At 36.0% G+C, this 16,318-nt stretch overlaps 2 protein-coding genes across 5 annotated transcripts in view; both read left to right on the top strand.

Annotated features, from left to right (window-relative positions):
* LOC113058412 (alpha-2-macroglobulin-like) overlaps positions 1–2,087 on the top strand; it is a 60,869-nt gene extending 58,782 nt beyond the window's left edge. For all 3 annotated transcript variants that reach the window (XM_026226296.1, XM_026226297.1, XM_026226295.1), the window contains exons 31-34: positions 600–681; positions 764–847; positions 946–1,051; positions 1,164–2,087. In XM_026226296.1, the coding sequence (XP_026082081.1) occupies positions 600–681; positions 764–847; positions 946–1,051; positions 1,164–1,204 (313 nt within the window). In that variant the 3' untranslated portion in view covers positions 1,205–2,087. The remainder of the gene's footprint in view (positions 1–599; positions 682–763; positions 848–945; positions 1,052–1,163) is intronic.
* A 4,764-nt stretch (positions 2,088–6,851) lies between these two features.
* On the top strand, positions 6,852–15,751 carry LOC113058411 (tubulin-specific chaperone cofactor E-like protein). Of its 2 annotated transcripts, none has more exons than XM_026226293.1 (9): positions 6,852–7,272; positions 8,121–8,300; positions 9,828–9,989; positions 10,116–10,255; positions 10,518–10,699; positions 11,122–11,378; positions 11,520–11,646; positions 11,920–12,036; positions 13,329–15,751. In XM_026226293.1, the coding sequence occupies exons 3-9, from the start codon at positions 9,848–9,850 to the stop codon at positions 13,645–13,647; spliced, it is 1,284 nt and encodes a 427-aa protein (XP_026082078.1). In that variant the 5' UTR covers positions 6,852–7,272; positions 8,121–8,300; positions 9,828–9,847; the 3' UTR covers positions 13,648–15,751. The 2 variants fall into 2 exon arrangements, with proteins under 2 accessions (XP_026082078.1, XP_026082077.1); XM_026226292.1 differs by having other exon boundaries at positions 6,852–7,296.
* Positions 15,752–16,318: the final 567 nt, after the last annotated feature.

Here is a 16,318-nt window from a genome sequence, read left to right as displayed (position 1 = left end):
TTCATTTAAGCAATTGTCAACTAATCGCACCTGTATGAAATTAATTTAATGTTTGACAGGACAGAGACTATCTCTTGTCTATTATTTACATGTCTTCTACCAATGTACGAAAGCAAATAACAATTGTTGTGAAAGATGTGAAGAGAAAATGTTGTTTTCCACATATACAAGACATTAAAGCTATAAATCATAACTCTGGAGTAACTCATGGAATATTGTTCAATTTGTAGACAATATTGTGACCAGATCGCAAAAGCAATTCAAAGCCGACAAATGGCTTTAATGTATGGTTTCATGTAGAGCTCTCATTTGGCATGAATCCAAATGTTTCCATGGTTGTGATTTTAACATTTAATTGCTAACCTTATTTCTTTTGCAAACAAAGCTTTGTACTAAACTTGTCATAATATTTAAAACCGCATTCACATACAAAAAAGTGTTAACTAGTCAAGAGCAGTTGTCAAGTTGACTAATGATTAGTCCGCTATTAGAGGGCAGCCTAACATATACATATATATGTATAAAACATAATTTTCACTATTCATTTAGTTATTATATGAGGCATTTAAGAAACGCTCCTTTCCATTTGCTTTTTCCAGATATGATGGTCTACAGGAAAGGACTAACATGGTCATTGTGGATATTAAACTCTTGTCTGGATTCACATCTGATACATCAATGGTGAATTTGAGTGTTTCATCACAAATTTGTAAAATATATAGAGGTTAGTATTTAAAGATTAACCAGCACTTCTTCCACACAGCTCAGAACTTCTTCTGCAGGGTATGCAACACTTGTGGAGCGGGTCGATGCTAAAGATGATCATGTCATTGTGTATTTGAAAGAGGTGAGAGAACAGCAACATTCATATTTCATGTTGTTTAGGTCAATTCATAAACATTTTATCCATAGTGTCATGACTGAGGAGACTGTTTCCTCCCACAGATCCCAAAAAATACTCCAATGAGTTACCACATACAAATGAAACAGGTTCTTCCAGTGAAGAATCTCAAGCCAGCTGTGGTGAAAGTGTATGATTACTACCAAACAAGTAAGATTTTATATGCCAGTGTTGAATGTTTTTATCATGTAATGTAGATTTTTTTTCTCCATGTGCAAGTTTCCCTTGTTGTATAAATGTTAACATTCATCTTTTTCTTCAGGTGATCAGTCAGAGACTGAATACTCCTTCCACTGTCAATGAAGCGGCAGATCTGAAGCACATCAGCTCCTAGTTCAGCTTGGAAAAAAGATGTTTAAACACTCAAATGTTTAATATTATGATGTTTATTCTTTATCCTGGGCACAATTATTTTCATTCCATCAACACAAATCTGAACACAACCCTAAATCTGACTTTATGGTCACGTCTTTTTAAATCTTGGCTTATCAAATCACAACATGTGTTTCATAAAAGTGTTGAAAAAATTAATGCTGAATTCATTGATTCACAATAGCTCATTTACATTACAGTTCTGAGAAGGAAAAAAGGTTATAATTGTTAGATTTAAAAAAAAAATCGGATTTACCTTTTTTATTTTTATTCAGTGTTGGAAATGGGCTTCCTTCCATAGAAACTTTACACATTCCATCACTGTCAAGTAATAAGGAAAACAACAGAAGAACACAAGAATATATGATAAAGAATGTTAAACCTTGTGCTTTTCCTGGGTCACAGTCACAAGCTCAATGATAGTCAAGCATTACAATTCCCATCATCTACCTATGACTATTTACCTGTAGAAACTTAACTGACGAATCCTCTCCGACCTTCCTCTGTTGTCCTCCGTCTTCAGGCTCAGCAACACCATTGATCCAGTACCTTAATCTGATAAGCCTGTTATCCACTGCCATATTGCTCCTAGTGTTGCAAATTCCTATTCTTTTCCCCAAACCTCTTCTTTTCGGACAGTTAGTCTCATTGAACTGGTTCAAAAAGTTCCTCGGTTCCTGACATCATTAAGCAATGATGTCACCACACATTTTCTAACAACTCAGTGCCATGTTGTATAAATGCAACATTTAAATAAAATCATTTATGCCAACACATATCGAAACATTCAAATAAAAAGTTGTTTGTGAATGCATATTGCTGATTGCCTTTCATTCATTTAAATTAATGGGGTCATTTTCATTCTTGGATCCTTTATGCCAGATTAAGGCCCTGTCCCAAATGGAACACATTTTCACTTGCGATCTTTCATGGACTTACAATGGCCACCGCACAAATTTGTCCCTGCCCTAAGTTCATGAGACCAAAGGGCAGGGATCCTCAAATCTGGCCCAGGAGATCCATTTTCCTGCAGAGTTTAGCTCTAACCCTAATCAAACACACCTGAGCATGCTAATCAATGTCTTCAGGATCATTAGAAAATCACAGGTAGGTGAGTTTGATCAGAGTTGGAGCTAATCTTACTTGGTTACTATAACCTCGGTTCCCTTAGATGCTACACTGGTAACGCCTTGTAAGCCGTTAGGCTGAGACACTACCGGGAAAAGTCATTTTTCTCTGATTTCTGAAGCCTTTTTCAATCATGCAATGAAACTACATGACCATTGGTTTGTGGAGTTTTATAAAAACTAACTAATGGCCCCTGTCGCGCGAGCCTATGGTTAGTAACAGAGTACGTTTCCTTTTGATACTACACTCATACTGCGTCATTAGTCGTTAGACTGAGACGCTATGGGGACAATTCAATCACACCATGCTATCAGGAAGGATGACTGGGTATTCACCTAGAGCACTAAGAAGGTCTTGTAGCAAATACGTAAAATATCCCAGACCATTGGGGGATGTAATTACACCAGTCATTGTGGAAGATTTTTATTGGTCAATATGTAAACTAATCAGGCATAATCAATGTGAATCTAGCCATTTATGTATCAAGTTATTCTACTGTTATAATCATGCATTTGACTGTATTTAGAGGCCTGCATGAGAATGGAATGTGAAGAGAGTGCAGGGGTATAATATATGGTGCAGCTGCACACCCTATTTGGACATTAGACGAAATATATGATCAGACCTCCTTGGTGCAGACATTACCAAAATACAGCATATAGTAAAGTTGCATGTCCTGTTTTGACATAAGACAAAATATATTATTAGGCCTCCTCGTTTCACATAAAATAAATTCTACATCCGAAAAGCAAGCTGTAGACAGCCATAAAAGGTAAAAGAGTTGATAAACAGAACCATATGTATGAAATGTATTGAACATGGGCACGCCTTCAGAAGCACTGTATAAAATAGAGAACCGACACAGACTCGAGAGACTGTTCTGCAGAGCTTTCCTCGGTTTCATTTTCTCTTGAGAATAAAATCTTTCTTCTGGAAACAAAACCCCGAGACAGTGCGATTCCTCAGATCCATGGCAGACGAAAATACACTACACATACAGTTCAAGCGCCAAGGGGCCCGAGAATGTGTAGGGGACAAAGCTAACCTCAGGGACACGGACGCATTTGTAGCGCAGGAATATCCAGGTTGTAGAACCTGACAAATGTGTAAGACAAAGCCCAGCCGGCTGCCGCACAGATTTCTGCGATAGACACGCCACTAGATCATGAGGAGGCCTTGCCCTTTGTGGAGGGAGTGTGCTTTAACACCTATCGGACATTGGAGCCTGGAGGACAAGTAAGCAAGGTCTATCGCATCCACTATCCATCTGGATATCCATCTAGCCTTGGCTTCAAGACCGAATGACCCTTGGTGCAGGCCTCGAAGCACACAAAGAGCTGTTCCCACTGTCAAAAAGAGGCGGAGCGGTCAATGAAGGCTCTTAAAGCCCTGACAGGGCAGAGTAAGTTAAACTCCTGATCATCCTGAGAAAGAGGAAGCCTGGAAAGAACTGAACTCAAGATAAGAGGGACTCACAGAGACCCGGAATTCAGATACATCAGGAAGATTACTTACAAAGCAGTCTTTTGTGGTAGAAGTGATGGTTCTACCATACTTGTAACTAGAAGTAGAATTTACAGTTTTAGCTATATGAAGTTTGCACAAAACTAAATAATATCATCATATGAGATATCATCACTTGGCTGCATAATTTCAACACCATCAACATCAATTCAATGTGACCGTATTAAATCTAGAGTATGATTACGATAATGAGTAGGTCCTGAGACGTGTTGTCTAACCCCAAAAGAGTTCAGAATGTCTATAAAAGCTGATCCCAATGCATCATTTTCATTATTAACATGGATATTAAAATCACCAACTATTAAAACTTTATCTGCAGCCAGCACTAACGATGTAAAATCAGCAAACTATTTAATAAAGTCTGTATAGTGCCCTGGTGGCCTGTATACAGTAGCCAGTACAAACATCACAGGGGATTTATCATTACATTTGTTTTTCTGGATAATGTTATATGAAGCACCATTACTTCAAACGAGTTATACTTGAAGCCTGCCCTCTGAGAAATCCTGAAAACATTATTATAAATTGAAGCAACACCTCCCCCTTTAACTTTTGGACGTGGCTCATGATTATAACAGTAGGATCCTTTGCTATTTACACTTAATGTAAATATCATCTATCACAAAGAAAATATGCTATTTGCACTTGTAAATAGAATCAAATTGATATATACACTTTTATTTACAAAATAATAATTTGGCGCTCATCAATACAATACAATACTCCCACACTGTGGGCTATTTCCTATGGAAGCTTGTTTCTGCCACTAAAAAAATAAATAATTGATAAATAAATAGCAACTTTAATCTTACAATTATACAATTTATAACTTGCATTGTTTATATCTCGCAATTCTGAAAAAAAGTCAGAATGAGATAAAAAGCTGCAAATTACATTTATTTTTCAATCAAGCTGCCATAATGACACAAGTGAACCTGGATTCATACACACAACATAATGTAAGCTTTTAATAAATGTCATCAATGCCAGATAAACTTAATTATACATTTTATTATAAACTTTATTATAAACTGCCAGATTACAGTAATTACATTTTAATCTTTTTAAAATCAGCCTTTACCTTTTTTGACTGCATCTGATTATGAGGCATTGTTCTGGTCCATCATGCATTTATTTGTAGCTTCCATTTTTCATGTGTGTGTTATGTTTTTTTTTTTTTATATAATTCCATTGATTTTTATTATGTCTAGATATATAATAAATAAATTCAAATGAGCAGGTTTACGGTTTTCTGCCTTTATTGACCATTACAATGAATGATTCATTTGCAAACCAGATATCCAGACTGCTTTGTTTTGAACTCTCTCTCACAACAGAAACGGAAGAGAAGACAATGCTGTATAAAGTCGTCGTTTTTGCTATTTTTGGCCCAAAATGTATTTTTGATGCTTCAAAAAATTCTAACCGACCCTCTGTTGTCACATGGACTACTTTGATGATGTTTTTCTTACCTTTCTGGACATGGACAGTATATTGTACACACAGCCTCAATGGAGGGACTGGGAGCTCTTGGACTAAATCTAAAATACCCGTCTTACCCGGAGCAGTGGGCAGCCATTTATGCCACAGCGCCCAGGGAGCAGTTCGAGGTTCAGTGCCTTGTTTAAGTCATGGTATTGCCCAAGACTCGAACCAACAACCCTAGGGTTAGGAGTCAAACTCTCTAACCATGAGGCCACAACTTCGCCCTGTATCCTTAAGTGTATCCCATCATGCATCATGTTGTGGAAATAAATGTTAGGTTTCACGGAAACCTTTCCAATGTAAGTTAAATATTATTAATAATTAAATATTACATATAGTTTGGTAGTACAACAAAGTTCTACATATTTTATTGGTGCAAAGGTGAGTAGCCTATATTTATTTAGCATATAATTTGCAACTGCTTTTCTTCACTTAATTAGAAGCACCAGAAAATAAAGTGTGTCCCATCAGGTGATGAAAAGATGTGGTCTTCACTTGAACACTTGGGCCAAATACAGGAAATCATATAAGCAGTCAAATGCAAAGACCGCAAGTGTGGGTATTTGGACAAGGCAACAATCTATTGCTGTATCCCAAATCGCAAACTTATGCACCATTCTATGACGTTTTGTAGCATAAATATTGTGTGCTTTCACACTGAAAATTCCAAAAAGAAAAAGTCCACTTTAAACAAACGGATGATGCATTTAAATAACCAACAAATGAAGTGTGGAATGTTGGACACTCAACTGGCAGCTGTATTTACGTAACGAAGGAGTAGGGTCTATCCTTTCTTTTACTGTCTATGGGTCTATCAGACTCCAATTATAAATGACTAAATAACCCTATATAATTCATACACTACATGCTTCAGTACATAGTGCAAGTGCATAGTAAATATATTTTGCGACGCAGCCTATGGTTCACGCCACCGACAGTGTTTTTTATTCTAATAATGTTCTGTTCTCTGACTCCACAGGATACTTGAATACAGGTCATCACCTAGTGGTAAGAAACAGCATACATCACATTTATAAAAACAATTAATATATATATATATATATATATATATATATATATATATATATATATATATATATATATATATATATATATATATATATATATATTGAAACTGTATTAACTACACGGATTTTCAGATTATCAATACAAATGTTTTTGAAGGATGTTTTTAGTATGAGAGTGCCTTTACAAGAGAGGGACCCTTTATAAGGTCCAATTCATGTCCAGACCTGGATGATCACTGGTCATCATGGATCTGAATGTAATCCGCTGTCGGAAATGTCTCATTCTGTTCTCTTTCCTTCTTGTCTGTGTCAATAGACAAACGTCAGGGCCACGAGTTTCTATTGAAGAACAATGTTGATTACTATAGACAATAACTGAATAATTTATTGTCTCTCTTGACAGATCTTTTATGGTGACATTTCCCGCAGTGATGATCGAGACGGGAAAGTGTGCAAGTCTGTATCTCTATTACTACATGAAAAGAGTAGATAAAATTATCATTGTGAAAAAGTCATCCTTACATCCTGTAAAAGTGGCCCATCTGTGTTCTTTTAGATGATTTTCACATCTCTCAATAATAATACAAAATGAATATTAATTAATATGCTCATATACACAGCCTATTATATAATATCGCTAGAGTAACGTGAACTTTAAACTCAGACAGTGCGCAGTCTGCGCTGACTGAACTGGCCAATCGAGAGCACCCAGCTGGAGTGACGCCACTTCCGCGACAATAGGGTCAGCGTGACTGATTTATCAACAATAACAAGATCTGCACGGAACTGTTTGGCGATCAAAGGCTATAAATGAGATGACGTCTTAATCTGAAGGTTAGGAGACGCTGCTCCTTCAATGTAAGATACTTCATGATGATGAAGGGACGTTTTCTGCTCTAGCTAGCTAAATATTAGCCTAACTATGATCATTCTCAGGTGTTTGTTGACTTACAAAGATGCAATCTCGTTCCGAGTCATTTCAAATTTAGTCGTGTGTTTTGGTGACTGGTGCTGTCTGATTTAATATATGTAACGTTAACTGTTAACGTTATACTCGTGCTGTAGCCCAAGATAAAGTCATCTGACATTGATTCAGCACCAGTGTCTTTTTAAAATGTTCTGTTATTTGATCAAATCACAAACGAAGGTCGCACCACCTTTAACTCTTTATCATTACGTTATTTTGATATGGTTTGTAAATGGCTCCTTGTTTGAAAATGTACTAATGTTGTATAGACTCTTTTATATTATGTGGTTGTGGACCGTTTTGGGTAAATTTGCAGTGTGTGTTTTTGTGTATGTGTGTGTGTACTATTTGTGCATGGTTTCATTTGTACTTAATGGGTGTTTCTTAGTCTGTATTAAATGTGGAACATACTGCAAATGTAAAGACTTGATCTTGATCTTAATTGTCTTGTCAACTTTTTGTTTAACAAGGCAGTTATTGTTTTTTTTAGTACTGTTAAATGCACAGCTGTCTAAGGAATGTTTACGTGGTGTTGGTCTCTTTTTCATGTCTTTTCCTTAAACCCGGTAAACCTGCCTTGAGTTGTAACTACATTAAGGTTTTTCATATGCATATTGAGTGTGTTGGCTTTGTTGAGGCAGATTAGTGTAGTTACAGCTGAAGTTGAATTGGTTGTCTGTCCTTCTTGCTTACCTGGTGTCTTCTTTCTACACAGTGCTGTCATCTCTGAAAACTGACTACGCTGAGGAAAGCCCTGTCTCTTTGCTGTTTTGCAGCCACATTTAATTTGTTTGAGCCCTGACACTCAAAAGACAAATTACTTTTGAAGTAAAAGTAGACGTTATTTTATGGCACAGCTGTGACTGTGGACCAGTGAGAACAAATCGCACAGCAGGTGAGACTTAGCCTTTTAAACTAATGCTTCTCATCAGTTAATGTAGGAAAAACATGCAAAATATTAATTCATTAGTGGATTTACTTATTTTTGTAATAAGCTAGTATTGCTGTTCTCAGTATAGCTGGTGGTTTCATGTTAGCAAAGAGCATGACTGATATAGTCAGCAGATGGTTAAATCTAGGCCAGTTCTGTTTAAAATTGGAACTTTGAGCCCAGAGGACTGCAGCTTCTCATTATATGTTTAATTGAACTGCTTGAGGTTGTCTTACACATGGGTCATGGCATGACAGGCACACTTAATTAATATATATATGTGTATATGTTTTAATATTCCTAAAACATCTTTTGACATTCTTATATATAACATTAAGATCCCATAATTTATTACATAAAAGCGCGTGTGTGTGTGTAAGGAATGAGGTATGTTAAATAAGTTTGGTATTAAAACCATATGTTAAAATAAGTTTTTTTTTTAACAAAATAAGTTTTTTAAATGTTGTTCTTCAGCTTAAAAAAAAAAAAGGTCCTTACAACAACAGTAAATGGCAAGAGAATGTTCTGATGTAACATGCCTCATCTTGTGGACCTTAAATCAAAACAAAGAACTGTTCTCATCCACTGTGTCATTTATTCGCTTAACAGTGTAAAATGATGGACATACAGTGCCACACCTGAAACAGAAAACTTAATAAATATATTAATATTCCCTCCGCACTTCAGAAATTGTGGGCTTGGACACGCACACACATCAAGGAATCAGATCTCCTGCATGAGAAGAGTTTCTTTGAGGGGGTGGGGGGAGGACATGGCCTTAAAATTAAGGATGAATGACACAACCTAACAGCAGGGGTCACTCATAATCCATAAAAAAATATTACTGATTTTTAAAAGGGATAGATTACCCAAAAATTATCATTCCTTCCACCATTCACTGCCAATATAAAGCTTGGACAAGCCTGGACTCCAACTCTATTTGTCTGAAAGAAGGTCATAAACATATACAGTGACTTGAGAGTAAGTATATCATGGGACAATTTTCATTTTTGTGTGAACTATCCCTTTAATTTTGCTTAAGTATATAAAACATGGAATAGTTTTGATGTTGCACACTGATACACAGAACTGTTTGGTGAAGCGGTCTTAGCCATGCTTTATCATGAGGGAAAAAAAGCTACTGACCAATTGTGTAAGAGCACACCAAACCAGTATTATGTAAGAATAATAAAAAGACTTAAAGTCATGTGGTGCAATGAGGAAGCGATTTATAGAGCACATGTCAAGGTCAGTAAGCCTCTTCAAATATCAGATCATTTGATCTTTGGATGGTAAAGTATTGAACAAACTCATTTAATGCGCTAGAAGCTGACATGTAGGACTCCTTAAACACCATTTGAAATCACAATTTTGTGAAATTGGCCTACAGATTACTTGTTTATCTCTACAAATCAATCTAGCAACTTTTTAATATTGAATAGTTGCACACTTTGTCTTTATAAATTGTTTTTGGTAAATGTGAATCATCAGCTGTGGTGTGAGCTGGTGCAATGGAAGCTTCTGAGATTGAAGGCCGCACCTTCATGCAAGCGATCAGTGAGAAGTACAGCCCAGAAAACTTCCCTTGCCGTCGGGGTCCAGGCTTGGGAGTCGTGGTTGTGCCGTCTAGACAGCAGGGATCACCTATGAAAGGTGAGGCTTGGATTAGTTAAAAACAAGTCATGTTAGGTTCCTTGCTGATTTTCGTGTTTGCTTTGGGAGCTGTATCCTGTTGCTGTGTTTCATTATTCATTAGTTATGTGGTCATTCTGCCTTCAGACCGTCTGAACCTGCCCAGCATTCTGGTTTTGAATGGCTCTGGAATCAGTCATGCAGGAGAAGAGGGAGAGATTGCTGCCTTCTGTACTCATGTAGTTGAACTTGATCTGTCCCACAACAAGCTCCAAGACTGGCTTGAGGTGAGTTAGTTAGTAGGGCTGCACGGTAAATCTCATGCGATATTTATTGCGCATCTTGTCAGTAAAGCCGGTTCTGTAATCAGCGGTAAATCTCGTTGTTCACTGACAAGCACTGACGATCATATTTTGCACATGTTTTGTGCAGCTTGTCCGTGGACAATGGCTCTGTGTGTGTGTGTGTGTGTGTGTGTGTGTGTGTGTGTGTGTGTTATAAATTTCTATATATATAACATATGTATCTTAACTCTTTAATCTGATCTAGATCAGCAAGATTGTTTCTAACATCCCTAACCTGGAGTTCCTGAACCTCAGCTCTAATCAGCTGAGTGATGCAGTCTTGGAGCCAGACTGCGCAAAGACCTTCTCTAGCATCCGCCGCCTTGTTCTTAACAATACCCAGGTGTCCTGGGACACAGTGCACACATTCACACGAGAGATGCCTGAGTGAGTCACACAAACTGTTTTTGTAGTTTTGAAATTTTTTGACAATTATCGGTGGTGTACATTTTTGGTATTGATAACTGTGGTTAGTTTGACTTTTTGAGACATTATGGTTTTGATTTTATATCTTTTTTTTTCACATAGAAAGTATTTTAATGGCTGTGTACATGCAATGCTGCACATGTCTTGTTATTGTTTATTTTCATTGTTCCATCTTAATATTGATTCTCATGGGATCATCCACTTTACCATGTTACTTTATTGAACTAATATAAATGATGTTTGAGAGAATTCATTCAATGGCTTTCAGGTAACATTATGTCCAATGAACAGTTCTTTTCATGCTTTAAATTGAACCATCAGATTTTATTAAGGTGTCTGTGTGGTATGACAGCTCTCCACTAATATCGATCTGTTTTGTCCAGACTAGAGGAGCTGTTCCTGTGCCTTAATGAGTACACCACTGTGACCCCGGCCACCATGCCCTGCCCCACACTGCGTCTGCTCCACATCACAGATAATAGTCTCCAGGAGTGGAGTGAAGTACGGAAATTCGGCTCCATGTTCCCTGCACTGGACACTCTGGTCATGGCCAACAACAACCTAAACTCCATTCAAGACTCGGGTGAAATCCTTCAGCGGCTCTTCCCTAACCTTCGAAGCATCAATTTGCATAACGCAGGTGAAAGATTTGCATAATGCTTGTGAAAGAGTCTAAATAATCGTAGCATGTGTGTAATTGTCTAATTATAACTATTTTAGTACAGTGTAATTACATAAACCCAATAAAAACCAGTTTTTCTGATATCTTTGTGTGATTCAGGACTTAATAGATGGGAGGACATTGAGAAGCTAAACTTTCTGCCCAAACTGGAAGTAGTGAGGTTGCAAGGCATTCCTCTACTTCAGGCTTTCACTAGCATGGAGCGTCGCAGTCTAATGATAGCCCAGTAAGTAAAATGTGTCTTACAGGGATTAAAATTCTTTCATTATTTTCTCGCCCTTTTGTCATTCCAAATGTTGGTAGCCAAACAGTTTTGGGGACCACTGCCTTTCACTGTATGGATGAAATATCTTCTTTTACGTTCCACAGAGGAAAGAAAGTCCTTACAAGTTTGGAATGACATGATGAGTAAATAATGACCAAATATTTATTTTTGGATGAAACTGATTGCAATAATGTAAAAATGTCGATGAGATGATCTCATTGCTCCTTCCTGCAGCCTGCCGTCAGTGAACTCTCTGAATGGGAGTGTCGTAACAGATTGTGAGAGAGAAGATGCTGAGAGATTCTTCATCCGTTATCACTTGGATCATTCAGAGGAAGAGCTGCCTCACAGGTATCGTTAGGCATGAACACTCTAGTGTAGGCTGTACAATGTAGTGTAGTTTAGAACCTTATTGAATAGTTCTTGGACTCACACTGTGTCTACACTGGATGTGAGTGATACAACGCAACTACAAACAATAGAACCCATCAAAATCAGAGATTCTGTCTGTACTTGATGCAATGTGGCGTGCCGTGGCGTAATGTGTTTCAGCAAATCCTCAACAGTAAACTGGTTTTATTTTACATCTCTGATGTATTTGAAGCTCTTATGCGGCTTGAAACATGTAGACAAAGGACAGATGGATTTGCAATGCTAGACAACAACGGACACACCTGGTATAGATTAGGGGCACACAAAATGAAAGTTATAAGTAAATGCATTGGCCCTGTGGAGTGTGTTAACAAGTTGATTGTATTTGATCACAGAATTTCTCTGTCTGCCTCACAAAGTTTGAAATTACTTTGATCAAAATGATCTTACGAATTTTCTTTTGATCAAATGAATCAGTTAAATGAGTTATTGCAAAATATCACCACCACAATGAGAAATTACATAGATTCCAAACACTAGTCCACTGAGAAAAGACAGCCGTCTTCATTTTTTATTGCATTATATTTATTATATATATTTTGAAATATATAACATTACGTTGTAGAACACTGTTGGGTATAATGCCTAATTATAAGCTTGTTTAGAAATGGTGACAACACCTGACTATAAGGCAGCTGTTTTTTTTAAACTGTTGATCTGCTTATACATAAAGTTGTTTTAAAACTTTATCTTGCATTATCATGCCTTTCGTTCCATTATCTTGTGGTCTGTCCAGCTTTCTTTGAACACATTCATCATAAAAATGATCTAAACATATTTATAGACACTATAGATCACTTAAGACTTACTGATATAAAATTATAATTAAACTTTACTTGGATTATTTCTTTATTGCACAATGCACATTTCTTAATATCATCAAATATGCAATTGAGCTTGCATACACTGTAAAACACTATTTTTGTAGGTGTGAATAAAATAAATATTATCGGGTTACGTTTTACAAGTAAATTCAATTTCAGTCTTATAAAATTTGACATTTACTTCAATTTGTTACTTGCGGTTTCTTTGTAATTATTTGTGAAACTTCAAACTGAAAAAAGTGATTCAAAGCCGTTGTTTATTTTGTTTTGTTTTTTAGTGTAGCTGAAAGTGCTTGCTTTATAGTATTTTTGGTTTTCTTTAGGGATTATTTTTTGTTCGATCATGTAGTTCAAGGCTGAATATAGTTTTTGCATTTTGCTTTGGAGATATCACTGCTTGGTAACCAAATATGGGAAACTGGCTCCTCTGGCTGAGATTGACCTGAGACCACGTTGCCACGCCAAGGTTGAGGTGCGCTATGAAGACAAAGTACAGCAGGTGAGCATCCGTCTGGACCAGACTGTCGGAGAGCTGAAGAAGCAGCTGAGGACTGTTGTGCAACTCTCCTCCAGCAATATGCGCATTTACTACATCGACAAGGATTCTGCCTTCGGCCCTGATGAGTTGAAGTACAGCACACGGGCCTTGCACTCCTACAGCATTCAAGACGGGGATGAGATCCTGGTAGTTCCCAAAACAAAATAACTGTCTTTCTCCAGGATCACAAAAAGCTATATTTAAATAACCAAATCAACTAGCACCATCTAAGCTCCATAGAGTGAGTGGGATTGTCTTTTCAGGGAAAAACTCCTAAGATTTGCTGGAGCTTCAGTAGTATTCAGTCGGCACATAACATGTCATGTCGCTATGAAACACCATGACTTGTGTGCTCCTTTGGTTTTGTTGTTGTTGTTACAGATTAACTTTTTGTTTTCAGACTTCACAAGCACCCCTGTATTTTCAAACACCTGTTTCTTCAAAAAATTAAGCACAGCGGAGGGCTCTGGCAGCCCAGGATGTGCAGAGTTTAAGACAATCACTCACAGCTGAAAGAAAATGTTGCACTGCACTGATGTCTTAAAGTAGAAACCGTGGATATCCATTGCCTGCTGATCTGTGTTGTATGCTGTCAGCCATTAATTACATGCAAAAGACTCTCAGGCCTTATATATTGTATGGGCAGTGCTAGATTCACATGAGGAAAGATTTGTGGAACATCTTATTCATAAATGTTTTTAAATGTCCAGTTCATTTTTATAAACTGATTGAAGAATCCAGAAAATGAATTGCTGAGTACGTACATGGATGCATGTGCTGTTTAATTGTGGATTTAAAATTTTCTTTTTTTTTCCTTTAAAAAAAAATTTGTTGGTACTTTCTCTGCTGGTTTGTAAGTAGGCCCCTCAAAATTGTACCTCCAATACAAAGCATCCGCTTGGAAAAGTGCTTATCCTCATTTCACTTGTATCCAGATTACAGAGTGTGTTGATTTGGATATTTTACTCTCAAAATAATGAGATCTGTTAAGTGACAGAATATCACAATATCACAATAATCCACAAGTAATTAGCTACCTGTTTGTAACAAACAGATTCATCCTAAAGAAGAAATTGCCTTCTCCAGTGAAAAAGTCATCTCTTCTGTATCAGGAGATATGTGCATGTTTCTCCTGATTCAGGCAAGATTATTTTTCAAGCACCATTTACAAGTGAAAAGAGTCCAAAACAGTTCTGAACTATATTTTAATGTGAGAGGACAACAGGGAATGGATGTCTTGAGTCATGTGGATTACTTGTAGATTATTGTAATGTTTTATCAGCTGTTTAAACTGTCATTATGAAGATCCATTAGTAAGCAGTTGCTGTGATGCAAATTTCTTCCAAATCTTTTATTTTATGAAATTAAAAATTGTATTAAATGTATGCATTTAGCAGACACTTTTTTTTCATTCCAAAGTGGAAGTCGGTTACAAAAACAGTTTGGTTACCAAAATTCTTTAGAACAAATTATTTTGTGTTCTATAGAAGAAAGAAAAACATACAGATTTGATATGACATGAGGGTAAGTATAAATGAAGTTTTCATTTCTGTGTGATTTAATTTTTTTTAAATCACTGCAGCTTGACTAAAATATGTTGAAATGTGCAATGTAAGACTGTTATCTTTTAGGATCCAAACTGTCAAATTATTTATTTATACCTGGTACATTGATCAAATCAGTGCATGAACCTTATTTCCTTGTCATACTTAATTCAACAAAAACCCCATGTTTAACAACTGAAGTTGGTGAAACAGTTTGTTGCATTTCTATTTTCATGTAAAACATGATAGCATAAATTGAAAAATGGACTGAATGGAAAAGCACTGAGATCCTTTGGGCGTAACTGACAGAGTGCCATGCATTGACACTAACAAATGCTTGGGTTAGTAGTACATGTTGAATGTTGAAGGCTAGAAGCATTTCTCATTAAACATTTCAGGTTTCTCATCAGTAAAACGTGATTTAAACCATGTTGCTTTAATTAAGTTGTAATTCAGAATTTGTAATCTGCTTCTTGATCATTTTATAACCGAAAAGTGAAATGAGTAGATAGAGATTTCATGACTGATATGTGTATAACTAAAATGGAAGTGAAGTGTAAAATTTTTTAAAAAGCTCCTATAGTAAAAAATAATTGAAGTGTTGTTTGGTCAGGGAAAGAACAATGATGGATACCATATAGCAGCATTCTAGCATCCGCTATGCCTTTAACACTCTTTATGCCTTTATCTGCAGCCCTTAATCAAACATTAAAGCAGAATGAAACATTGTTTGTTTGTTTTTCTCCAGAGAATTCACTTTTAGAGTATCAATATTTGATGTTCTTTGCCCACACAAGACATGCTATTGACATTAGAGTATACTTTTTGCATATATATATATATATATATATATATATATATATATATATATATATATATATATATATATATATATATATATATATACACACACACACACACACATACACAGAGCCATTGTTCACGGACAAGCTGTGCAAAGCATGCAAAATATAATATTTTTTCTATATGAATGCATTATTAATATTGCAGTGCTATGACCTTGAAGGTAATGATATTAATCTTTTGAAATAGCATTTATTTTCAGTTATTTTATTTATTTCAATTTTAGTTATAGTTTTAGTAACTTCATATTGGTCTCATCATTATTTATTCCATTTTTTTAAATAAAAGTAATTTTAATACTTTAATTTCAATACATTTTTTAAAGTTCATATAAATTCATATCATATAATTTATATATAATTTAAGATATAAATTCATAAAATTATATAGTATTTTATTTCAGATGTATTTCAATTTATTAAAACGGTTAA

Source organism: Carassius auratus, chromosome 40 (assembly GCF_003368295.1).
Source record: "Carassius auratus strain Wakin chromosome 40, ASM336829v1, whole genome shotgun sequence".
Taxonomy (NCBI): Eukaryota; Metazoa; Chordata; class Actinopteri; order Cypriniformes; family Cyprinidae; genus Carassius; species Carassius auratus.
This window is presented reverse-complemented; position numbering and strand designations above follow the sequence as displayed.

Excerpts from the sequence above, each read along its gene's own strand:
- LOC113058411 (XM_026226293.1), top strand. The coding sequence starts at position 9,848 with ATGGAAGCTTCTGAGATTGAAGGCCGCACCTTCATGCAAGCGATCAGT. Across the intron at positions 10,256-10,517 it reads AGCTCCAAGACTGGCTTGAG|ATCAGCAAGATTGTTTCTAA; the intron begins GTGAGTTAGTTA and ends AATCTGATCTAG. Across the intron at positions 12,037-13,328 it reads GAGGAAGAGCTGCCTCACAG|ATATCACTGCTTGGTAACCA; the intron begins GTATCGTTAGGC and ends TTTGCTTTGGAG.